The sequence below is a fragment of the Chelonoidis abingdonii genome, chromosome 3 (assembly GCF_003597395.2).
Source record: "Chelonoidis abingdonii isolate Lonesome George chromosome 3, CheloAbing_2.0, whole genome shotgun sequence".
In the NCBI taxonomy this organism is placed as follows: Eukaryota; Metazoa; Chordata; order Testudines; family Testudinidae; genus Chelonoidis; species Chelonoidis abingdonii.
Genome location: NC_133771.1, coordinates 129,994,549 through 130,021,206, shown reverse-complemented (window position 1 = coordinate 130,021,206; position 26,658 = coordinate 129,994,549). Strand labels below are relative to the sequence as shown.

The 26,658-nt window shown below is 43.5% G+C and overlaps 1 protein-coding gene across 5 annotated transcripts in view; it reads left to right on the top strand.

Annotated features, from left to right (window-relative positions):
* The first annotated feature begins 223 nt into the window (after positions 1 to 223).
* C3H6orf118 (chromosome 3 C6orf118 homolog) overlaps positions 224 to 26,658 on the top strand; it is a 53,131-nt gene continuing 26,696 nt past the window's right edge. For 2 of the 5 annotated variants that reach the window (XM_032790923.2, XM_032790922.2), the window contains exons 1-7: positions 224 to 445; positions 6,724 to 7,432; positions 13,749 to 13,871; positions 18,590 to 18,649; positions 21,417 to 21,541; positions 23,477 to 23,535; positions 26,412 to 26,608. In XM_032790923.2, coding sequence (XP_032646814.1) covers positions 300 to 445; positions 6,724 to 7,432; positions 13,749 to 13,871; positions 18,590 to 18,649; positions 21,417 to 21,541; positions 23,477 to 23,535; positions 26,412 to 26,608 — 1,419 coding nt within the window. In that variant the 5' untranslated portion in view covers positions 224 to 299. The remainder of the gene's footprint in view (positions 446 to 6,723; positions 7,433 to 13,748; positions 13,872 to 18,589; positions 18,650 to 21,416; positions 21,542 to 23,476; positions 23,536 to 26,411; positions 26,609 to 26,658) is intronic. The other 3 variants (XM_032790925.2, XM_032790927.2, XM_032790924.2) reach the window with 2 other exon arrangements.

Here is a 26,658-nt window from a genome sequence, read left to right as displayed (position 1 = left end):
AGGGAGAAATAGGCTTTGCACAAGGTGTTAAGTGTATTCAGTATACAAAGAAAGACAGGCTATCACTCCTTGGGATTCAGAATAGCTCCTAGGAATGTGTCCAACTGTCCAGTGTGTTTTAACAGATCAGTATTTCCAAACAAAAAACAATCAGGTTGGAATTTAAAATACCAGTCCTTAATTGGCAATCTTGAGGTGAAAAAGGATTCCCACAAGGGAGGCGATTTTGATTCCACAAGCTTGCTGGGCTCCACGGGGAAATACCCTTCCCTTCTGAGGTTCCCTTTGCAGCAGCGTGCATGGTTGCTCAGCAGCAGCAGCAGGAGCGAGGTGGGTGGAAGGCAGAATGTTTAGCTGGTTTCCTTGGAAACAGCACCCGGTCGAAGGGAAGCAGTTATGCTGGGTACACAGCAGAGCCAGTGCGAGCGGACGACGGAGCCTTGACGTAAGTTATTGTTCCGCCATTTGGGCCCCTGCTGCAATGTGTCTCTCGTGGCTGGGTTCTGTGGGAAAGTGGTTAGCAAATCGTTTTTAAAAAGCAACGCAGGTGCCTGGGTCGGTCCTGGAGGCCGAGCGGAATGAGCGAGTTACCACGAGAAGGTGCAATGAAAGGGCGCTACAGAAAACCAACACAGTAGCCAACTTTCACACTGTAAATAAGCACCATGACTTTCACCATCAGCCAAAAATCAAGCTAATCCCATTTCAAAACAAGGCCAAAACATGCCAATCCCTAAGAGCCCCAACACTCCATGTGACTAGATCCCCCTGGCCAGGGCCAAGTTAACTCTCCTGTGGGCCTAGGGCTATTCGATTTTATGGGGCTCCTGGGGGGTTGGAGTGCAGGAGGGGGCTCAGGCCTGGGGCAGGGGATTGAGGTCCGGAAGAGGGTGCAGCTCCAGCTGGGGGGTGGGGCTAGGGATGGGACCAGGGGTTGGGGTGCAGCAGGAGGTTTGGGGTGCAGGCTCTGGGTGGGAGTTTGGGTGTGGGAGGGGGCTTAGGGCTGAGACACAGGGTTGGGGTGGAGGTGTGCGGTCTGGGAGGGAGTTTGGGTGCAGAAGGGGGCTCTGGGCTGGGGTAAGGGGTTGGGGTGCAGGAGAGGATGTGTGGGGTACAAGCTCTGGCCAGGAGGTGCTTATCTCGGGCGGCTCCTGGTCGGCAGCGCAGCGGGGCTAAGGCAGGATCCCCCAGAGTTGCCAAATCCACAGAAACTAAGTGGAAATTGGGCTTGTTTTACACTGAGTTGGCTCGTGTGTTGCATGGTGGCTAGCTTTTTGGCTTTCAGGGCTTTTACAGTACCTTGGAGTTTCTTGTTTGGCTCCCAGCCCTGGCCCGCCCCTACTCCCGGCCAATCAGAATGATAGCTTGAATCAGGTGTTTATGGCTCCAGTCCAGCTACAGCGTGTGTGCGTGTCTCCCTGCATGCCTGACTGTGCGTGGCAGTGGTGCTAAGTGTGTGTGTGCATCCCCTTCCCTGTCCGTGCCCCTGAACGCCCCTTGCCCATGAGCGGGGGTGGCAGGGTGCCGAGGCTCAGGGACTAGTGACTGGCCCTCAGTGTGGAAACTTGCCGCTGACTGGATGAAAAGAAGCAGCAGGCCCCATCCAGCCCATAGGCCTGCGGGGCCACCCCTTAGTCCAAGGCCCTGGGATGCAGCCCCCTAAAGCCACTGCATTAATCTGACCCCCTGCCCCCAGCATGCAGTCTGGAACTGTGGTGGGCCTACTGTGCATCCCTGACTTTGTCCCGCCCACTCCTTGCCCGTGCTTGCTGGGGGCCGATAAAAAAACAGAAGCCACAAGCTGCAACAAGCTACAAGCCAAAAACTAGCCAACAAGCAACTCTCACAAACCAATTAAGCCAAAAGCAAACTCAATGTCTGCGTTTTTTTTCGCAGGTTTGGCATGTCTGAAAATGAACTGTGCTTTCAGTTTATTCAAGCCCAAGAAGCAAAGCAGGACTACTACCTTTCATTATTCAATACCAGCCATGTGGATGGTGCTACGTAAAGCATAATGGCAGATGCAGGGTCCCAACCCGCTCCTAGCTTTGCTGCTATAAATACGGAGTCAGGGCCAGCTTTAGGATATGCGGGGACTGATTCGAAAGAGCTGTCACCAAAATGCTGCCAAAGACGGCGGCAATTCGGCAGCAGCTCAATCGGTTGCTGCTGTTTCTGGCAGCACTTCAGCAGAGGGTGTGGGGCCCCTCTTCTGGACGCTGCGGGGCCCTCTTAGGCCCGGGTCCTATTTCCGGGAATTAGAGGAATCACCCTAAAGCCGGCCCTGTATGGAGTAACTCCGAAGACTCCAATAATTCTATTTACACCAGCATAAATAGGACCAGAACTGAACTCAAGTTCTCTGCCCTGTGAGCTTACAGTGTCAGAGCATGATCCGACAAGGCTCTGAGGAGCACTTGGGGGTTGAGATCACTCAGAGGCTCTCAAGGGCAGGCTGGGAACAGGCATAAGTAACCTTGTAAAAGAACTAGTCAAGTTTTGCACAGGAAAGGCCCCAGGCTCTGCAGTCTGGAGCTACAATGTAGTACTGTATTATAATGTACTGTTGTACAATGTACTATTTTGGACAAATACTGTAGAATATTATAAAACACATTGATTTACACTGTTGCTTGTTCTTTTTTAATTATAGGGTGAGGTAGTAGCAAGCCCCTATATTTGTTTCCTAATACTGTCCATTATAATGGATTCTGGGGACCTTTTCTCTAAGAAGCATTAGCACCTCCATTGTTTGACATTCAGGATGGGGAGATCCTCTCATGCTACAAAAGTGCCTTTTCTGTGTCTGGTGACAGTCTATTGAGATTTAGCTAAGGACTTGTCCACAAGAACAATGAGTTTGTGGCAAGCTGGGGTGTCAATCTGCTCTGCACTAGCCTGCTGTGTTCTGACTGTCCCTCAGCACTGTGCTGATGCGCATTCCCCGGTTTTTGACGATGTGTTTTGAGCTAGTCCCATTTCAAAGAGGACTAGCTCAAAGCACTCTGCTGAGCTGCTAACACACATCAGCAGGATGCTGACAGACAATGAGACCCCAGCAGGCTAGTACAGTGCACACTCACGCCCCTGCTTGCCATGAACAACTACAATAATTGTTTTTGTAGACAAGCTCCGAGTGTTAAAAATCACCATTTCCCTCCTCTCATATCTCTCCTCCGGAACATTTTGCCAAATGTTTTGGCTCAAATCACTAAATATTCGGAAGAGCTCAGCCTTGTCACTCCTACTGCACTAGGAATACCCATGACCTGCCAGAGTAGTAGCAGCACTGTGGGTAGGGGAATGAAAAGAGCCTGGCTGGGCTGCCTGGACAACCCCTTCTTCTTTCCTTTCACCCCTGGGTTAGCACATAGCCCCAGCTTCTGGGTGAGTAACAGAGAGTCAGCCCAGGCTCCTCTGTTTGCCAGGAGCTGGGAATGGGTGACAGGAGATGGATCACTTGATGATTACCTGTTCTGTTCATTCCCTCCGGGGCACCTGGCACTGGCCACTGTCAGAAGACAGGATACTGGGCTAGATGGACCATTGGTCTGACCCAGTACGGCCGTTCTCATGTTCCCCTGTAAATCTGCCCTCGACCCTGCGCATGGTCTTAGCAGCCTATATCCTCTGGGACAGGATCTGGGCAGGAGCTCCCTGAATTCCAAAGTAGGGAGGGGCAAGGGAGATGAGCCATGCTCCCACCCACCTTTAATACTATAGTATATTTTCCCATAGGGCCCCTACCTCAATCAGTATACAGGACGGACTCACAAGGGGGGAGTGAATTAAGTTTGCACAGATAGTCCTAACTTAATTCTGGCATTTCTTAATCTTAACTTTTGCGTGCTTGAATTTGCAACCTTAATAATGTTCTTTAACATAGTTTGTTGTATGTAATTTCCTATATTATAACAATGCCCAGAGGTCCGATCTGGACCCCTTTGTGCTACGTTTTGTACAAGCACATTCAAAGACACAGTTCCTGCTCCAGAGCATTTACAATCTAAAATCAGATTAGAATCTCAACTTGTCTCCTTATGACAAAATGCAATGGGCTAAGTTCAGATGGGATGTGTAAGTTAGATCCCCTTTCTCTAGTTTAGGTTCCCTTTAAGCTATTTGTACACACTGATGTCTAAAGGATTATACATTGATGTACCATGTATACCACGGAGCCTGGAATGAGATGTAAAAGGTGTAAACCAAAGTAAGAGAGGAGCTAATTAATGAACATCTTTTAACTCTTTGCGGTGCAAATTACAATAGCGCACACTCCAGACACCAGGCGAGCGGGTGTATGTAGCTCTATGGCTGCCCTGTTTAGTGTAAGGGAATCTAATTTACATTTCTGACTGAATGTGCCCTGTGAGTCTACATAAATAAGTTTAGAAAGAGTTGAGAGGGAATCTAAGTTGGCATATCATAAACTTTGAGGGATCTGTATGAAAGCATAGGTTTGCTTCCATTTACCCTCCCTCTAGACTTTTTTACTTACCTGTGACTCTTGTCCAATGAGTGGATTTCATTGCTATATTTAGTATAAAACCGGGTGTTAATTTAATCAAAGTGCTGGATTGGTTAAATATGCCAGGACTTCTCTTCTGGTTTTAATTGTGTGAATTTAGTGATCCTGAAAAACTGAAGTTCCTTTTTTTTAAAAAAATCCACATACCGGGTGCAGCATAGGCAGCAGTAATGAACATTTCTCCACACTGCCCTACTATTGCGCCTCAAATCTGACCTGGAGGAGATGACCTTAGGGTTAGTTCAGTCTCCAAAGTCACAGGAGAACTGTGGGCTACCATGACTCTGCCCCACAGGGAACTAAAAAGACAAACTTTTGTGAGCATGCTCTGATCTCAGCCCAGCTCTATACTCTGCTCGGGCCCTCAGCTGACTGCACACGGGAGTACTGCACTGCAATGGCTAGATGCTGCCAGACCTTTTCTGCCTCCTACATGCACCCATTCTACTGGTCATTCTATTGTGCTGCAGGAGATAATAAAAAGGGGTTTTGTTTTGTTTATTTAAAGAAACAAGCTGGGATTTAACTGATGACAGATAACCCCATTAATTCTTCATTTCCAGCTGTCATAGCTTCTCCCCTTCCTTAAACCTTGCAGTGTGCTCTTTTCTCTCTCATGTGCTTTTACAACAAAATCATGACCTTATAAGAACATTCAGTTCAATCCCTCCACACAAGTCTGTCCAGATAACAATTGAGCTGTTTTAGAATTAGAAGTGAATTAGAATTGGCTTTTTAAAAAGAAAAGATGAATGTAAACCTTGAGGGGGTGGGAGGGCAGGGGGAGTACTGGGTGGTTTGTCACTTTCTCATATCAATTTACTATCAAGGAAAATTGTAACCAAGCCTTGGCAAATCTCCTTTTTAAAAAATGTGTCCCACACTCTGCCAGGCCTAGCCCCAAACAAGGGGTGGCCACAGAGAACACCTATGTGTCATGTCATGTTATGTTAGATGGAGCAGTGATTGAACCATGTTTAAATCTGATTTTCAAACTTTGTCCTATGGCCAGCAAAGATGGGGGGGGCCAGCGCATACTTCTGCAAAGCCTGCTTTGTCCAACAGATTTGTTGGGTAAATACCAACCTACATATAGTAACGAAAAAGCTGTGATAACTGGCTGCTGTGCATGGAGTCAAACTATGTTAGAGCTATACTCAAAACCACGTTGAGTAGCTTAGGCTCCTGCATATGCAAAATATTTCTCCTTCTAACATGTCTAGCTTGGCTGCCCAAACTGTATTAGATGAACTTTTTGCTGCAACTGAGTTTAAACTTAAGCACCTTAGTTACACTTGGTTGTTTAGCTACTGTAGACTGAATCACACACTGGGTGTAGTACTAAGGTCCTGATCCTGCAAGCTTTTATGCATACACATGTTTAACTGTAAGCACATGAGTAATCTCATTGAAATCAGTGGGACTACTCTTGTGTTTAAAGTTAAGCAAAGGCATAAATAGGTGTAGGATTAGGGCTTTATGCACAGCTCTCCCACATTGCTTCCTGATGAAACTACACAGACATCTTCTGTCAGATACTTTGCAGAAATGGCATTTTCCTGAGTGACCTCAAAGAGACCGCGACAGGACAGTGATCTGATTTAAGATGTAACTTTGAAACAGAATGTGAGTGACAATCAGATGTTACAAAAGCCTTTTTTAAAAAAAACAAACAAAAAACCCTCAATTCCTCTGCAAAAAATCAGGAAATTCCCCTCACAGTTTTCCATGTCACTAATATTTTTGGCAACTCTTGGAAGTCTTTCTTATAGTTTTCCCCAGATCACTGTGTTTGCAGTCTATCTCATTGTAGAGTCTAAAGTCATTCAAGGGTCCTACAAAAATTCCCAGCACAACTGGCACCTACAGGTATGGTTGTAGGGATGAGATCAGCAATTTATTGGGCATGGAGCATGGATTTAAACTTTTAGCCCTACAGGTGGTACTCCCAGCTCAAGACTGAGGAATGCTGAATGGGGCACATTGTGAGGAAGTCATGTTGAATTTGACACGGCTGCTTCCTATGCTGTTTGATTTCATAGTTCATGGGCTTGGCTATCCAAGGCTGAGAATCCATCCAGTAATTTCACTTAAAATATTTTATTATGAAGCTAGAAGAGCTGAGGCATATGTTCAATGTTTTTCTCAACTAAAACTATACTACTTTTTCTTGTTTTCTGTGATATAATCATCAGTTTTACTATGGCGGAAAGCAAGCAAGAGAGGAGCCTGACTCATCTTTTAGATGGCTTGGAAAAGGCTCACAGAGCCGATGTTCAACTTTACACCTCAGGGCACTTAAACCATAACAATCTTTATAAGCCCCGAGAGAATGTAAAACCAGGATACTGGGACAGCGCCAAGAAACCAGCAAGTTTCATGACAGCAAGAAAGCAACTCACAGCTCAAAATATATGCAAGGAGACAGCCAAGAAGATGAAAAATAGTTTGCCTGATTTCACCCCCAGCACCACACTGGTTCCAGTACTTGCCAAATCTGCGTCTTCTATCTATAGACACTCTCAGACACTCATGGCCAGTGTTGATCACCCCGTGAATGGCCCATTAACTTCTACTCCTTTGGAAAAGCAGCTGAAAGAGCTTAAAAAGAAAATAGAGGAGGAAACAGACAGACTCAAAAAGCCACTTAAAAGAGAAGAGTTAGATGTGCCAGAGATGAAGGTGTTGAAGTACAAGCCAGTTAAGAACAGCCGACGTTGTGCTGCTGAAGTTGCTAAGGATGAGTACCAGTTTATGCCTTCATATTTGGCTGGAGTGACTAAAACTGATCAGTTTAACAAGTTTTTACATTTTCAGAGGGATTTCATTGCCAAGCATGATCTGCTAGAGAATGACATCATTGGGAGCAAAGCATCAGAGCGGCATGAAAGGAAGCTGGCTCAGGTAAGGAAAAGCATCTCAATAATTATTACAAAAACAACACATCCTTCCCCCCCATCACCTCCACCTCCCCCCAGATCCTACAAACCTTCTAAACTGGACAGGGTAAGAAATGATAAATCTGATCATTGCTATATGACAGCCCCACTCGTAGCCAAGGAGTTAAAGTAAGAAATTCATTTGGTAGTAGTCAGAGACAGAAAAGACTTGTTAAGTTCTCATTTGGGCACTGAACTGCAATGCTGGGTCACCTAACAGCTGATTAATACTGCTGTGAGCAGGGAAATGTATTTCTGTCTGGGCATGTGAGAGAATAATTTTTACAAGGGCTTGTGTCCCTTGATCCTTTTCATGGTGCGCAGGGGTGTGAGGGTGGGTACAAATTTGTTCTAGGCCAAGGAGGAGTCATAGCACAGGCTGACAGTGTGTCAGTATTGGTCCCACTGACCATAGATAGCATGGGGTCTTTCTCAAAAGCACAGGGTATTGGCTAATCCTGATCTTGCTCTTGAGTTCCTGCTGTTGTTTAATAATAAAGGCTACCAGTGATTACTAACTATGATTTGATTTGTGATCAGGCTTTGGGCTTTGCATACTGGCTGACTCCAGCTGGGCACTCTCTTCAGCTTGAATCAAGAGAGAGTTTGGGAGGTGATGTAGCCAAGCTTTTTGCATCCACACTTCAATGAAAGTGGTCTCCCACTCTAAAACTGGCCTTGATTAAGGGGGTCCAGCTTGGATGTGAATCTCAGAATGGGATGAAGATGGTACTAGCAGAGGTTCTCTGGTGCACCATAGAATCCCTGCTTGCACTGCAGCATTCAAGTCACCAACACTAATTGTTGTGTATTCTTGGAACCCACCAGGTTGCAGCGGACTCTAAGGAGGGATGCTGTTTTGCTGATTGGCCACTCTATTGATGGGCCAGGGGGACTTTAGATAGCTTAGTTGTCCTTGGTGATTGATACGATGGTTCCTAATTGTCTTCTCTGTCAGCTTTGTCTGCCTAGGTCACCGTGGTATTCAGAAGCCTTGGGAATGATGCAGTAGGTAGGGAGATAACTAGAGAGCTAAAAGTACTATGGAAGAAATAGAAATCTGTCTGACTGCAGCATACAAGGTTTTTAAAATGTTATCCTGTGACTGTGCAAGAGGCAAAGCTCCCCCTCCCCCAATTTACACACTAGCTATTTTATAAGAGTATCACAGATAGGTGATCAGCAGTATTTGCAGACAGGGCGTTGAACTTAACAGGCCAGTGAGTAGTAATGGCTGCTTGGCAGAGAGGGAGACTGATAGTCCAGGCTTGAAAGAGGCAGCAGTGAGAGCATTGGGCAAACCGCATGTTGGCAATGAAATGGGTGATGAACAGCTAAGGAAAGGAGTGCTCCCACTTCCTGGACGCCTCCAACCTACTGCAGCAGCTGCACTAGGACAAAGTGTACATTTCTGCTAAGAGGGCCAAATGCTTGAGGATGGATAACCACCACCAGACCTTTGGCTCCTCTGAGATACAAGCTGTAATGCTGAGACAATTGGCTAAGAAGTTGGTTACTTCCACCTGCAATTCATGTTCCTAGAGCAGTGGTTCCTAAACTGGGGTTCGTGAACCCATGGGGATTCATGAAATGTTACAGAGGGTTCTTAGGGAAAAAATTCCCTAATGGCGAACAGAGCCATGGGGGCCAGCAGCTCGGAGCCTTGGGGACTTCCAAGAGCTAAGCAGATCAAAGCAAGCGTATCTGTCACACTGAGGAGATTTAAACTTCAAGACTCCTTATATGAAATAGAAAGGGAGCTGGATATTTTTTGCTGTTTTTAAAATTAAATAGGCAGCTAGTGTTGTTTTTAAATTATTATGAAGAACAAGTTTAAGCTTTGTTGTAACGTGCACTGTTTGCCTGGACTGCTCAAGACCTGAATGCATGTGTTGGAGGAACTCTTTGAGTTGGCTTCTTAAGTACCTTCATGCCGTTTCACATCTGATACTCCTTGATGAAACATAGGAGCCAAAGGCGCTAGTATGGTGGGGTGACTAGGGTCATTTGCAGCCCCCAAGTTGGCACCACACTGTGGGTCCCTCCCCTTTTTTTCCAGCAGCCCCTGTGCCCCCCTTTTCCAGCAGTGCCCTCCCAGGCCCCGGGTTGCGTAGGGGCTTTGCCCTCACACCCCTTTTTTCTACTGGCACCTCTGATAGGAGCCTTGTCTTGTAACAGGCTTAATCAAAATTGCTACAAGCTACAAAAGTGAGATCTTGGAAGACTGTTGCTATTTTCATAATGTAATAAAAATTCTGTCATGATAAATAATAATAAAGAGTGTGTAATAAGCATGTCATAAAAACAAGTTTTATGTTTACAAGATCATTGCTTTTATAACACTGGTCTACAATTTTTGAGAAGTCGTCTGCTTCAGAGATAAAATGTGGTATTTATTATGTATTTTGATGTGCTGAATTCAAATATGACAATTAAAACAACTGATTGGCTACTGTTTCTAAGATATTTAAGTTTTTACATTTTATGTCTATGTATATTGTGTAGATAGTAGAGTTTTAATCATAAATTGTAAACCTAGGTCTTTTCATGTGTTTATGGTTGCTTTACATGATAATATTTCACCTGTCCTGTTTATGTAACACTTTAAAAATCAGCAAAAGGGTTATATAAATAAAATTTATTATGAAACAAAAGGCAAAAAACTATTATGTACATAGTTTAGTCCTATTCAGTGTCTACTCGGTGCTTCTTGGCTTGTCTCTTGTATTCATTAAATGGAGCATCTCTTGTCACTGTCCAGCAATAGTCTGCAAGCATTGATGGGCTCCATTTGCCCTGATAGCGTTTCTCCATTGTTGCAATGTCCTGGTGAAATCGCTCGCCGTGCTCGTCGCTCACTGCTCCGCAGTTCGGTGGAAAAAAATCTAGATGAGAGTGCAAAAAATGTATCTTTAGTGACATGTTGCAACCAAGGCTTTTGTATGCCTTGAGGAGGTTTTCCACCAACAACCTGTAGTTGTCTGCCTTGTTGTTTCCGAGAAAATTTATTGCCACTAACTGGAAGGCTTTCCATGCCGTCTTTTCCTTGCCACGCAGTGCATGGTCAAATGCATCATCTCGAAGAAGTTCACAAATCTGAGGACCAACAAAGACACCTTCCTTTATCTTAGCTTCACTTAACCTTGGAAATTTTCCACGGAGGTACTTGAAAGCTGCTTGTGTTTTGTCAATGGCCTTGACAAAGTTCTTCATCAGACCCAGCTTGATGTGTAAGGGTGGTAACAAAATCTTCCTTGATTCAACAAGTGGTGGATGCTGAACACTTTTCCTCCCAGGCTCCAATGACTGTCGGAGTGGCCAATCTTTCTTGATGTAGTGGGAATCTCTTGCACGACTATCCCATTCGCAGAGAAAACAGCAGTACTTTGTGTATCCAGTCTGCAGACCAAGCAAGAGAGCAACAACCTTCAAATCGCCACAAAGCTGCCACTGATGTTGGTCATAGTTTATGCACCTCAAAAGTTGTTTCATGTTGTCATAGGTTTCCTTCATATGGACTGCATGACCAACTGGAATTGATGGCAAAACATTGCCATTATGCAGCAAAACAGCTTTAAGACTCGTCTTCGATGAATCAATGAACAGTCTCCACTCATCTGGATCGTGAACGATGTTGAGGGCTGCCATCACACCATCGATGTTGTTGCAGGCTACAAGATCACCTTCCATGAAGAAGAATGGGACAAGATCCTTTTGATGGTCACGGAACATGGAAACCCTAACATCACCTGCCAGGAGATTCCGCTGCTGTAGTCTGGAGCCCAACAGCTAAACTAGAGCCAATCAACAATTTTAAGCATAATTTTCGTTCTCAGTGACCCAGAATTAGTAAAGTTTGACTACATTTATTTCAGAAGCATTTTGGCTGTAGAGCAGTGTAATTTATGCTGAGGTAAGGGAGAAAATCCTTGGAAATATTCATTTTTAGCAGGGGGTTCACAAGCCTTCACATTTAGGTGAAAGGAGTTTGTGGGTTGTTAAAGTTTGGGAACCACTGCCCTAGAGGAATATCTCTCCATTTGTTCCCAGGGTGCATCAGGGAGAACAAGAGGAGAGTAGGCAAAGGAATGAACCACTGCCTGAGAGAGACCTTCCAGGAACTGCCTGATTGTAGACTTGACGTTGCATTAAAGATGCCCAGAAAACCAAGAGTTTATAGGCCAACCTTGCATTTAGTAATTCTTCATCTGAGAGACTCAGTTACAGGCGATAACAAATCAAGAGAGACTTTTCTTCACTGGGAAGAAAATATGGTCATGCTGTCAGTAGAATGAGCTAGAGAAGGTACATCGTTGTGAATCAGAATCAGAGGAGCGAGGTTTGCCACAATTTGAAATGAAGGGATTGTATGCTGTTCATGATCATAAGCGGGAAAATCGAATCTTACTATTAGAATAAAAGAGCAATGTAGCCTTAATTAAAAAAAACCCACAACTGTTTTGGTGCAAAAACATTGACATTTCTCTACAAAAATGAAGAGAATATTTCCTCCAGGACAAGTTTGAGTCCATCACATTTTTTTGTGACTTTGTGAAAGTTGACTACAGTTAAAGCTGTTAGCCAGCAGCAATGGCAACCTCTGACCTTTGATCGAATCTGCAAATTTTCCTTTCTGCCTCTGTTGGGAAATATGAATGTTCACAAAGTGAAACTGTGCAACGTCTCATCACCTGAATAAAGACATCTCCCTGAAACAGGTATGATATTGAAGATGGACAGAGCACTAGAAGCACTATAGAGCAAATGTTGCAGTGGATGGGGATGGAGCAGATGACCTGACATAGCTCTTCTGTCTCTAATGCCTAAGATTTTGTAATCAGAAGAGAGGCCTATATGAACAGTCACAACACCCTGAGTAAGGCCCTACCAAATTCATCGTCCATTTTGGTCAATTTCATGGTCATAGGATTTTAAAAATTGTAAATTTCATGATTTCAGCTATTTAAATCTGAAGTTTCACAGTGTTGTAATGGTAGGGGGTCCTGATCCAAAAAAGAAGTGCGTCTGTGTGTGTGGGGGAGGTGGGTGCAAGGTTATTGTAGGGGAGGTTGCGGTACTGCTACCCTTCTGCACTGCTGCTGGTGGTGGCCCTGCCTTCAGAGCTAGGCAGCTGGAGAGCAGTGGCTGCTGGCCGAGATCCCAGCTCTGAAGGCAGTGCCACTGCCAGCAGCAGCGCAGAAGTAAGGATGGCCTGGTATGGTGTTGCCACCCTTACTTCTGTGCTGCTGCCTGCAGAGCTGGGCCCTCAGTCAGCAATTGCCGCTCTCCAACCTCCCAGCTCTGAAGGCAGCAGGATGTATGGGTGGCAACACCATATCAGGCCATCCTTACTTCTGTGCTGCTGCTGGCAGCGACTCTGCCTTCAGAACTGGGCTCCTGGCCAGCAGCCGCTGGTCTCCGTGCACCCAGCTCTCAAGGCAGCACAGATGTAAGGGTGGCACCGCAACCCCCCTAAAATTGCGACCCTCCTGCAAATCTCTTTTGAGTCAGGACCCTCAGTTTGAAAGAGGCTGGTTTCCCCCATGAAATCTGTATAGTATAGGGTAAAAGCACACAAAAGACCAGATTTCATGGCAGGAAACCAGATTTCACAGTCTGAGATGCATTTTTCATGGCCGGGAATTTGGTAGGACCTGAGCCATGAGGTTATAAATGTTGCGTACCTTGTCCAAGATTTCCTTATTTTTCTCACTCTCCATGCTAACAGTTTTCTCTAAGAAATGAGATGATGGATTCTAAGGGCAACATCCTTATCTGTTGTAAACAGGCATAGATGTGTGGAAGCCTGTGGTGTTACACTGATTTATAACAGCTGAGGAATTGGCCTTAAATGTCTAAGCAGTGATATTTAACAATATATTCAGGCATAATATACTAATCGCTGCCTATAACACTCTTCCTCAAGCTTCTGTTTATTTTCTCTTGGCTATTACAAACAACACTTACTTTTCATTTCCAATCTGAGCCTTTCTTCTTATTGGTGAGCAGGGTTCTCCAAATGTATTTTTCATCCTGTGAACCATGTTATATGAGTGAGAGAGAATCTTTCCTTGAGTGATCTCTGCCTAGTCCTTCAATCTTTCAGAAAGGGCTCCACAGATCAACAGAGGGTTGAAGGACTGCTGTTTGAGAATCACTGCTTTAAAGTATATCCCTGAGTCTCAAGCCTGTGCTGTGTTGTCTGTACATCCTAGAGCTGAGTGGGGATGATGCATCCAACACACAATGCGTGCAGTTGTTAATTCTGATTTTCATTGCAGGAGCTCCAGAAGATCTGTGATTGCAACCGTCCCCATTTCAAACGGTTGCAGGTCTTTGGGGATGTGTTTGAAGATATTTGCAACAGCTCTTTGATATTTGGTGATATTCTGAAGGAAGTTAAGGTAAGAGATACCAGTCAGGCTTAGCATATTGTGATCTAAAGGTTCTCTAACTCCTGTTTTGTTTTACCAGTGTTGTGCCCTATGCACCTTAGCGACTGTTCACAAAATGTCAATGAATCAGCTAACACTATTCTATGCAACCAGCATGTCCACATTTATACTTTCCTTTTATTCCTCCCTGATCTCTTGGCCACACAATAAAATCACACACACCTGTTAAGTCTTCCTGCACTCCTGATATCCTCAAAGAACCTCCTAATTTGTATGTAATTGCTATGCTCCCACAGGGACTGGATGATTCTGTCTTCATTTATGCTCTCTCCTGGCTCCTCCGCTCTTTTTTGCTAAACATACAAGAGCAGAGAAGTGTTGAGTGAGAGAGCAACTGTAGAAAAAATCAGTCCGCCTGCATGCCCAGCAATTTGAGGTGACAAAAGCTGGCTCTGCACCCCTACCATCACCAGGTATTACTTTGCTAACAGAGAGAGGGTCTTCCACAGATCCATTAAGGGGATGGCAGCATTGCCCAAGCTGTGAACATGCACACTGTTGGAGGTGGGGGCTTGCATAGCCTATAAAGATAATGTTTGCTTATATTCATATAAAAATATATTGCAATGTAAGTAGGCCCCAAAAGGCTTGACAATAGCCAAGTGAGGCCTAGTAAAATATAAGGCAAGTTAAGTAAAACAGTTCAGAAGCAAGCTGGAAATAAGTTGGTGCATAACCCCGAGTCATGTTATCTGGTTATACCAAAAGAAGGACAGGGAACACCTGATATGGTTTTAATCAGACGGCAACCTTATTATTGGATGTTTGGGACTACCTGGCAGATAAAAGTGTACAGTGCAGGAAACTCCATGATCATTCAATATCTACCCAGGAAATTCCACCAGCACCCCTCCCACCCTTTTTTCCCCTCCCAACCTGTTGCTGGGACCTTGCCATCCACCACCCCTTGAACGAGGCTGAAGGTGGACTATAAGAAAGAGGGGTTGGCTTCCTGCCATGCCAGTCATAGGAGCCCCGAATCCCCACCTCCACTTCCGCTTCTTTAAAAAACACCTCCTTTTTAAGACTTTCACCAAGCCATTTTTTGGTCACCTTATCCTTTCCCTGAACTGGACACCTGCCACAAGGAGGTGCCAGTAATTACCATCCAGTCAGGTTTCCAGACATCTCCTAATGCCCCTGTTATATTGGCCAAAAATGTGTCTGTGCCCAAGTTTGACAGGTGGACTCCATCCTCCTGAAATAACTCTGGTGCCCCATATGCTATACCAGAATGCAAAATTACCGCCCCTTCTATGGCTCCAAGGAATTTGGCCACCTCCCTGTTCACATACCTCCTTACCTTGTCCACCTCGGGGGGGGTGGGGGGGAGGCTTCACAGCTTCCTGGCAGATTCTACATTGAAGCATATCTAACCACACAACTTTTACTCCTGGAAAAAGTTCTCCATTAAGTCCACCCCTTCACACATTCCCAAATTGTTTTCCCCCAGGTGCACCACAATTATATCTGGTGACCGCTGATAAACCCTCACAGCATACAGCTGTGGTATCTACTGGTTGCATAACATACCCCTCTTTCTGTGCCATCTCAGGATTGCTTCATCACTGAATCCCAGCTGAGAACCCTCAGGCAACTTGGATGCCTACCTATGCGCTCAAAAAAACTGTGCCTGCAGATCCACACCACCATCTGCATGGCTGGTCATCCAACATCTGGAATGAAAATAAAATAAATTAACACTGACTCACTACCTGGGATCTCACATACGTTCTGTCGGCTTCTGAATGCCAATATCCGATTGCCTGAATTGCTTCTGCCCCCATGCTCAGCAGTGCTGCTGCTGGTGACACCCCAATCCTGAATGAATGGGAATCAAATTCCTGGGTTGGCAGTACCAGCCTTGTCAGTCCCTGTCTCAACACTGTAACTAACTGGTACATTGCGAGGGGACTCCCATCACCATACATAAAGAGAGGCCCACCCCTCTCTAGTTGTATCATCATGTATACCCTCAAAGCGTCCATAGGGCAGACCTCAGCCTGATCACCCACCTGTAGAATAACAGATTCACCCCTGCCTCCTTGATCAGTCATTGACCATCACTTCTTGCCTCTGCCAGTATCCATCACGCAGTTCCAAAATCCTTCCCACATCCACTCTTACAGCAGCTTCTGAGCCCTTCTCTCACTTCCTGCTTGTAAATCACTATTCTCCCTCCTCTGGCAAGCCAGACAATGCCCTCCCCCTCCTAGGGTGACCATATTTTCCAAAGGGAAAATGGGACACCATGTGGGGCTAGCCTGAGTCACCCCGCTCCCCCACAGAGCTGGCATGAGTCGCTCACCCGAGTGCCCCCCTGGCATGGGCTACCATTGTTGCCCTCCCACCCTGTACATTCCCCTGCACCCCACTTTTTTGACAAAAGTGGGCATTTGTCTCGTTTGCTCTTGCCAACTGATCAAGTCAGCAAGAGCAAATGGGACAAATGCCCACTTTTGCCAAAAAAAAGTCAGGACAGGGCTTAAAAAGGGCACTGTCCTAGCCAAAATGGTCACTGCACCCCCCAACTTAAGCTGCAGTGCTGTCATTTTAACATGGTTTGTTCTTAACTGGTTTTTACAAGTGTTTTAAATATATTGTTAATGTTTTGGAAAATGTTAGTGGTATGGCATTTACACAAATGCTAATTAAAATCATATTTAATGTTAAATAGCCAATGAAAAAGTAAAAATATATTTAATCATGGTAGCGGAAATATAGGAATGGTAAAAGGTATGTTTAATTTTAATTATTTAAGGGATGTTATAACTGATTATAAAAAGGGTAGCCCGCTACTTTTAGCTTAGGCATGCCCATCCACCATCAAGGAACCACTAGAAAAGATTATACTCATTTTCTTCATTTAGGGACTAAACACCTTTAAAAATGCCTCATTTCACCTTAAAATGTAAGTATAAATGCAGCGTATGGTTATATTTTAATGACTATTTTCTTAACTATTTTATATTAAATAAAGTTTTTAATGTTATCACTTAATGTGCCATTCATAGTCCTTCACTAAATTAAATTATTTATAGCCACTCTGCAGGTTCAAGCCTTAAAAAATTCAGTTTGTTTTTTTCCCTCATTTTTAAACTGCGAATTGGAAATGCATAAATCAAACGTTACATTTGAAAGTTTATAGCAATTAACTAGGTCTCTTAACATAATTTGACAAAATCTTCAACCTCAATAGGCACAGAGCACATGCCATTAAAAGGTACTAAATCCTGAGTTTCACAAGGTCTTTAACTGTGACTTTATTAATGCCACAGATTCTATCTTTCCTTATATTTTCAGTATTTGCGTTTCATCTTCATTTAGGCTGCTGTTCTCCAGTTTCTAAGGGTTTGTCTACACTATGCACCTTTTAGTGACACGTCTGCACAGCTCCAGCTGTGCTGCTAAAAGGCGCACAGTGTAGTCACTCTTTGTTGGAAAGAGAGACTACACTGCCAGCAAAATACTTCCACCCCCAATAAGCGGTGGCAGCTTTGCTGGCAGGAGAGCGCTCTGCAGACAAAGTGCTGTTCATACCAGCACTTTTCATTGGCAAAACTTTTGTCGTTCAGGGTTAACCTTTCAGTGCCTTAATTTCCCTCTCTGTAAAATGGAGATGATAATACTTTCCCGTGTAAAGCTCTAAAGGTATGTCTGTGCTACCCGCTGGATCGGCAGGCAGTGATCGATCCAGCAGGGATTGATTTATTGCGTCTAGTCTAGACATGATAAATCGACCCCCAAGTGCTCTCCCGTTGATTCCTGTACTCCACCACCACTAAAGGCGCAGGCAGAGTTGACGGGGAAGCGGCAGCAGTCGACTCCCTGCAGTGAAGACACCGTGGTGAGTACGTCTAAGTACATTGACTTCGGCTATGTTATTCACATAGCTGAAGTTGCGTAACTTAGATCGATTCTCCCCCACCCCCAGTGTAGATCAGGCCTTAGAGATCTGCCTATGAAAAATACTGATGACAGTATTATCATCTAGCTGCATTAGCCAGTGTTTGTTATCCCCCCTCTGTTTCTGAACTGTCTTCAGGTTGAAAGATAACATTTAAAACTCTCTGGACATCAAATCTATTTGTCCCTCCAACGGTACCTTGGTGATAGTGACTCTAACATGGAACAGAACCTAAAAATTCAGTGACGAAAATTGAGTTTCACTCTTTTTGTTCTGTGCATAGTCGAGTCATGCCATTGCCATTAGACAGTGCCAGGTTGACATACCATCTGATATTTGAGAGGGAGAGAAATGGCAACATTTCACACTTGTTAAGAAAGTGAACACACCCCAATGCCTTCCAATAGTTGGCAGTGGGTAATGGCAAAAGGCAGGAAATAGAGTACTACCTAGGATGAATGGCAGCGAGAAGGAAGGAATGGCGGGTTGGAAGAGGATTGGAGAACAAAGACAGTCTACATTAAAGGAAGCTCGAGGGGGTGGAAAGAATGCACTTCAGATCGGTATATTTACTAACAAATGACATGATCCAACTCTTTCAAATGACTTCAGTGAGATCAAGACCACACTCATTCCTATCCCTATCAGAAAAGGTTCTTGTAGAGCACATACAGTATGTGAAGTGAATCCAGTCTGTATAATCTCTGAACACTGTTGATAATTGTTCTGTAATGTTCTTCATTCCTCTTTGTTTGTTTAGAATGAATATGAGCTCTACATGGTGATACTTTTGGATTCTCTGCCTACAACACAATACCAGGTAATAGGCAGTTGCCAGTGGCAGCACAGAATGAGGTCACAAGGTCAACGTTACTTGCATTCAAAGCTTAGAAAACAGCAGGCAGAGCCAAATGCATAAGTTAAAACTTCCTTTGGACACAGGCAAACAGACTAATGCACACATGAGCGCACGCAGACACAAGTTACATGAAACTGAACAGCCCTGGATTATTTTGTCCTGTGCTTTAGACACATTTAGGACCACTGAAAGTGATGTGCACTTATCTTTGATACAAAGATCCAAAGTCTGTCCATGATTTCACTGCTCATGAGGACTTCTGCAGGAGCACCAACAGCAAAAGGTTAAGGTGGAAGCAGATTTCAGGCATAAAAACAGAGTTGGCAGAAACAGCATGAATTAAATGTGTTGAAGCAGTTCACCCAACCAAGAACTCTGGTTGTGCAGTATATGTATTGTTGGAGACTTTGACTTCATTGATGCATACTGCATCTGCACACTGTTCATTCTGTTTTAAGATATGTTCCATTTTCTTCTGTGGTCCAAAGGGGGAATTTGAGTAGAACGAATGGCTTGGGGATTCGTAATTTAAATTCAGTATTATTTATCTCCAAGTCAGTGGTTGAAGCACCCACAGAATGATAGTGACTTTTAGTCACTACCACTGACATCTGTTTTGTTGATCTCTGTTGAGTGAGCTAGCGGTCTCACTCCAATTCCTAGTGGACTTATATCTGCGTCATAAAATACCACCGACACAAATGGGAAAGAAAGCATTCTGAATAAGTGCCAAACTGCAATATCCAGCTATGTGTAGACACGTTACATAAAAATATGTTTGCACAGCCAGATGTTTAAAGCTAAGAGAGTGGGGAGGGTGCCTCCAAGAAATGTTCTGCACAGTGGTTTTGTGGGGAGCACAAAATCTGAATTTAAACTTCGGTATTTGTACTGAAAATTACACAGAGCTGTGTAAACATTTCAAGCCAGAAACTCTTGTCGAAGGCAATTTTGTGGTGTATTGTTCCCTTAAAGCAGGAAGACAATTCCTCCTGTGCACGGGAACTCACCACTGGAATGAAACTAGTAAAGTTAGCTCCCTGCACCTTCTACATCAGCTCCTCGTCCCTCTCCCCTTCCTTCCTTTTAGCATAAAGGGAAGAAAAAGACATGTCAGGAGTGTTCTGGGGTGCAGTGCAGGCAGGACAGGGAGGGGGACTTGCCATGATTCAACTTATTCTCCAGCAGCATGTAGCCCTTTGGGCCAGGGACTGGGTAGCTTTGAATCAGGTAGCAGAAACTGTCTCGTTAAGGGTATGGATCCAGAGTAGCTGGGAACATGCTTCCCAGAGTGGGTAGACAGACGCATACTAACTCCACTTGAGCTAGCCCACTAAAAATAGTTGTGTGACTACAGACCCAGGGAGTCAGGTAATCTGGTGTGTTTGTTCTCAGGGGGGCTAGCCCAAACCGCCACACATGCTGCAGTGACCACACTGCTAGTTTTAGCACTCTTGCTCAAGGAGAGCTAGGGCACATTCGTCAACCTGCACGGGGAAGCATGCTCCCAATTGCTATGTTGACATATCTTATTCTCTCTGGCAATTGTTTTGTTTTCTGCTGTGTTATATATTGCTGTGATGAAGCTTGTAACACAAGGATACTGGGTGACATTTTATACTTTCATTTTGCTTTTACTGTGAAATATAAAAGTAATCATTTAGGTCAATGGTCTCCTGCCAACCACAAGTACATGATTTTGTTGTAGGCTCAAGGTGAAAATCCTGTGGGAGTAAAATCCAATGGAAGTTTACCATTGACTTCAATGGGGTGAGGATTTCACCCTAGGTACCAACTCCCTTCCTTAATGGCACTCTGTGCTGGGGTCCCGGTGCTGCTGTATTACTATGATGATCTGTTCAAATCACGGTGGAAGGTAATGATGAACCTGGCACAGCTGACAGCAGTGGAAGTGTGCTTTCTCTAGCACAGGGTTCGGCAACCTTCCAGAAGGGGTGTGCCGAGTCTTCATTTATTCACTCTAATTTAAGGTTTTGCATGCCAGCAATATATTTTTACCTTTTTAGAAGGTCTCTTTCTATAAGTCTATAATATATAACTAAACTATTGTTGTATGTAAAGTAAATAAGGTTTTTAAAAATGTTTAAGAAGCTTCATTTAAAATTAAATTAAAATGCAGAGGCCCCGAACCTGTGGCCAGGACCAGGACAGCGTGAGTGCCATTGAAAATCAGCTCGCGTGCCGCCTGTGGCACGCTTGCCTTAGGTTGCCTACCCCTGCTCTGGCATAACTAGCCCATTAATCCCTCTCGTTGCTTCTCTACTGTGTATCCCACAAGCAGCAAAGCCTTTAGCTGGGTAGGAATGGAGAGACAATCGGCTGGGACAGACACAGCCTTGTCAGTCCTTTCTCTGTTGGTAACCACCTTTACTTTACCTTTCCAATGTCTCTGTGGAATTAGAATGAATTGTCTGTTTACAGAGATGAGTGTTTTTCTGGTTCATCCGTGGAAGTGTTAGCATTAGCACTTATCCTCATTCAGAAGCTTCCCTCAGAATTGATTTTTCACCTAAAAATATATATACATATATATATATATATATATACACATATATATATATACACACACATATATATATATATATATATTGTGCTAGGTCCTGCATATTCAGTGAAGAAAAATTGTACAAGTTCTTGCATGTTTCTTCCATATGCCCATTATAAACATGCATGTCCTCGTATTTCACTCCTGTTTATTTAATCTCAGACACTGATGGCTCAGGTGAAAGGTATGGGGAAAAGACCCGTGAAGGCACAAGAAATAGAAGCGATCAGGCGAGAAGTACAGACCCTTGTGAAAAAAGCCAAAAGTGTCTTGGAGAGAAATGAAGAGTAAGTGCCATAAGTGTAAGGGACATGCAAACCAGATGTGTTATCTCACTCTAGTGCCTAGTATGCATAGAGGATGTGAGTCTGTTACTACTGCAAAATAAATGGAGTTATTCCTAGCTCAAGTTGTTAAGTCCATACTGGACTGTTGAAATCTTGCTGGTGACCCATTCACATGCATTGGAGACAAACCATTTTTTGTTTCAAATACACTCTTACAATATTATTACACCTACACTCATTCAATCACATGCTCCTGCCTTCAACACCCCTTCCATCAAAGTCAAGAACTAACCAGTCACAATCTAACCTAGTTGACTTTTGCCCCCTTTTGCAAAAGTCAACTGGGTTAGATTGTGCGTGAGCTACCTAGATTAGATGCATGAGCTACCTAGATTAGATGATCGAATAGGTCTGTTTATTTTGTTGTGTAGTTATTTTTATTTGATCAAAACTGTGTAAATAACAGCATTAACACTGTGCTTTCCAAACTTATTATGTATGATTCTATGATCATTATGATAGTAAAGTGTGTGACAAAGCCTTGTTTACACCAAAGGAAACTGCAGCAAAAGCAAGTAGCTAAATAACAGTGGCCAAACAATTATACATATGTGTAGGTGTCTACAGAGACAGATTGTGTGACAAAGTGGTATGGGAGAAGGGTTTTATTGATATGAGTTTGGGATGGCTCATAAGAACGGTCATACCAGTTCAGACCAATGGTCCATTTAGCTCAATATCCTGTCTTCTGACAGTGACCAGTGCCAGATGCTTCAGAGGGAGTGAACAGAAAAAGTAATCATCAAGTGATCCATCCTCTGTCACCCATTCCCAGGTTCTGGCAAACAGTGGCAAGGGACACTTCAGAGAATGGTTTTGTGTGTTGTGTTTGGAGTGTGTTGTAAAACTTTTATAACATCTCACAACTTCATGGATTCTGTATATGCACCATATCTTACCAATGGTTAGATTTTAAGAAAAATGCTATTTTTACTGTTTTCTGTATTCTTCCAGTAGCAAACTCAGCTGCCTTAGTTACCATGAATCCAAGTGTGTTGGACTCAGAGGGAATAACACAAACATCCAAATATGAACTAAAATAGTTCTTCAAATTTGTGAAAATGTTAGGGGTAGAAGTCCATTATCACAAAATCTTCCAGGACTAGAAGGGAGTCTGTGTTGCAAGAGAAACTGAGGATTTCCCTGTCCCAACAGTATCTTCATTTCTGCCACTAGTAATCTGAATTTAAAGCTGTAATATTTTTAAGTTGACCAAAGATATTACTGGTGGAGGTCTGAATTTTGCTTGGAATCACGTAATTGGTGGTGGTGGAGGAGGGGGAGAAGAAGGAATTGTTTCTTGGCTGATATCTTTTTAAAAATGGCATTTGTTTGAAGCTGCTTGCAATTTTAAAATGAATCCAGAGGACATGGATTAATCAGCAGAGAGCAGGTGAGGAGGGCCAAGTACGTGATCAACTGATCATCACATGAGTCTGCAATAGATTACATGGATAGCACTCCACATATGTTTCTGGGCTATGAGTGTATCCTAGCATGTGTTTAAATAATGTGTAGCTATTTTCTCTCTGTTGCCATTTTAATGCTACTTCCTTCATGAAACAAGGGCTTAATGTGAGGGTGCTTCGAGCCTGCAAGTTTCTCAGAGCAGGGATCATGGACCAAATTCTTCTCTGATTTATATCACTCAAATCCAGAGTAACTCCAGTCGCTTAACTGAATTTACCATTACTCTGCATTTACACAAGTATACCTGAGCTCAGAATTTGGCCTATGAATGTCAGTGGGAATCCTCACATGTATAAGAGCTGCAGGATTACATGAATTGCCTTGGCTCATGCCTAACCCGCAGAGTGATACTCAAAATATGGCTGTGATCACATTAACACAGTGTTCTCTCTTGTTCCACTCTAGACTCAGAAATGAATTAGAAATTCAGCTGTGGGTGAGCCAGTCTCCTGAGAGTAAAACCGGTAGGTAATAATACAGTGTGGATTTACAGAAAGGGTGTCTTGCAAGAAACAAACGAACACACCCCAACGCACAAATATTGTGAATCAGGGTACCAAAACACACTAAAACTAAACAGCTTCTAACGAAAAGCAAAGAAATATCTCTCTCAGTGGTGCTGAGCATCTTGTGGGATAATATTTTTTTTTGCCTTTCGTTCTGGGCCTGATAAAGCCCACTGAAATCAACAGGAGAATTTGCATTTATTAAAGAACACAGGGCATGTGCCATACCAGATAAGACCTGTGGTCTAGCTGGTTAAGGATGTTATAGCCAGCAGGAGATGCCTAAGATGTGAGATAATCTGACACTTCATGAAGGTCTTGTCCTTATCTCTAACAGTCAGAGGGCAGGTTAAGTTGTGCAGCATGAGCTTTTGTAGTCCTTTCATAAACTCTTTTAAGCATCAGCTATTATAACTCTGGACAATCTTGTTATTTATATAAATGTCTGATCCCTCTTTGACACTTGCTAAATTCTCAGCCTCAACAACATCCTGTGTCAATGAGTTCCACAGTCTAATTCTGTGCTGCATGAATAATTATCTCCTTTGATCAGTTTTGAATTTGCCTTCAGTGAGCATTGGATCAGAGTTTTCAGCTGATTCAATTAAAAAAAAGAGTATGTAGATCTGGAAGCTCATGAAAGGGCAAAAAGGAAGGAGACTATTTTCTGATGAATTGGGCCATTTCTGAATTTCTGTAAAATGTCATCAGGGCAGAATTCAGTATGCCAAGACTGACTGTATAGTGCATCTATATTTCATGCATTTGTTAAACTTCTGTATTTATGGCAAATGCAAAACATGGCTTCTTCACATAGCATGTGACCATATAACATGTTAAGCTTCTACACTGGAAATAGAATAAATAGCCACATGAGTTGTTAAGGTGAGATGTTTTCTGACTGTCTCTGATAGCTGCTCCACACATATGTTAAATACTACATGGCAGCTTCTGAAAGGGAGGCTATATCTCTGTTTTGGCCCATACTCTCCTTCTCAATTAAATACAGCATCATACCCAAGGCTGCATGTGATCTGTTATCAGTGCTGTATTTTAGTGCTACTATCAGTATCTTACTCATTATTATGAACGCATGTTGCATATGAAAAATGCCATATAATCAAACCAACTTTTGCTCTTTCATCACTCGGGAAATGTGCTGGCCCAAATTCCTCTCTGATGTAACTCCATGCACTTCAGTGGACTTAGCTGGGGCTGCATTTGTCTTGGTATGTTTGATTCTACAGCTTGGCACAGGCTTTGAACTCCAAAGTTTTACAGCTGCCCTCTCAGAAATGATCATTGGCTCTAGATCTCTGACAGAACTAATGAATTTGAAGTTTCTAGGCCAAGACATTTCTCAGGGATGGCTGTGCAGGAAATGAGTTAAAAGACTTATGAACTTTGTGAAAACACTTCCCTTTTCAAAGTCTTGCATCTCAGAAATGCTGGTCCAATTAATCCCAAGCTCTCCTCCCCAACATTTTCAAGATATTAGACAACTGTATGTGGAAAGCTTCAGATGAAAAGGAATTGCAAAGAACAAAATCAGAAAGGGCTGAATACTATGCATAAAAACCCAATGAGATTGAGGCCCAAATGTGCTAGTCACTATACAAACACACAGTAAGAGACAGTCCTTGTTCTGTATGCTTATAGTCTAAATGGACAAGACAGAAAAGGCGATACTACTATTATTCCCATTTTACAGATGGAGAACTGAAGCACAGAGAGATTAAGATATTTGGCAAAGGTCACACAGGAAGTCTGTGGCATAGGCAAGAATGGAATTCAGGTCTCCTGAGTATAGAACCTTAACCATAATGATAATCTTTAGCAGTTTGTGCCTTCAAAACCTTTACAAACATTACAAATTACTGCATTGTTTTTAGCAAACCCCTCCTCAGAACTCACCTCTGCTGTGAGGCCTACCTACAGTGGACAGGTGGGTATGCTGTGACTGCTGTTTAATTATACCAAGTATGATCACTGGCAGGTCTATTGAAACCAAAGGCAGAAATGTGATGCCGCCTGTTTCCTGGTGGGGGCTGATTGGAAGAAGATGATGCTCACTGCTTGGAACAGGAAATTTACACTGTATACACTGGACTTCCATTGGTAAAATTTTATCATTCAGGGAGGGGTGTGAAAAAAACATAGAACCCCTCCCGCCCCCAGAACGACTAAAGTGTTACTGACAAAAAGCACCGATGTGAACAGTGCTTTGTCGAGCTTTCCAGAGACAAAGAGCGGCTACACTGCGCACCTTTTAGTGGCCCGGCTCTAGCGGCACAGCTGTGTCGCTAAAACGTGCGTGGTGTAGACGTAGCCTAAGTTAGAAACGCAGGTAGCTGCAGGGGATGGCAAGCACATGTGCAGTTGGGGAGGGTCGTCTGGCTAGAGAAGAATCCTTGGTTTGAAAAGAACATTAGAGCATCACCATAACAAACCAGTGTATAATTTATTAAGGGTTATTTCTAAATAGTTTAGCAGATACTAAGCAGTGATACTTCACTCACTAACTGGGCAGATTTTTCATTCTTTTGTTAAAACACCCAATCAACATTATTATCTACTAGGAATGAACCAGACACTATCATACTCATTGCGCTGCCAGACTAGATGTAATTCCTAGGTACCATACATGCCTGCAAGCTGATTCGTCATCTGGCAATTTCTGAGAAAAGAGCATGTGATCTAATTTCTCATTGGCCTCTCTGTAGACATTTTGCCATTTTCACTGGGCTCAAACTGAGATTGCAACAGTTTAGCTCAAAATAGCCAAATAACTCTCTGGCAACACTGTGCTATTAACCATGCCTGCCTTTTTATAGTTCCAGAGACCTCCGGTGACCATGCTATGAAACTGCCTGAAGAGAAACATCTCTCCCTTGCTGAACAGATTGAATCTATGAGGTGCCAAGTTCTTGCTAAGTGGGAGGAAATGCAAGCGATAGAGAAAGAGATTCGAGAAACCATGACTCATGCTGGGATGGCAAATACTATAGAGAAGACGGTTAAAGACATAGAGGCATGACAATTATTTCTAAACAGCTTCTATCGAGTTTATTGGTGCCTAGT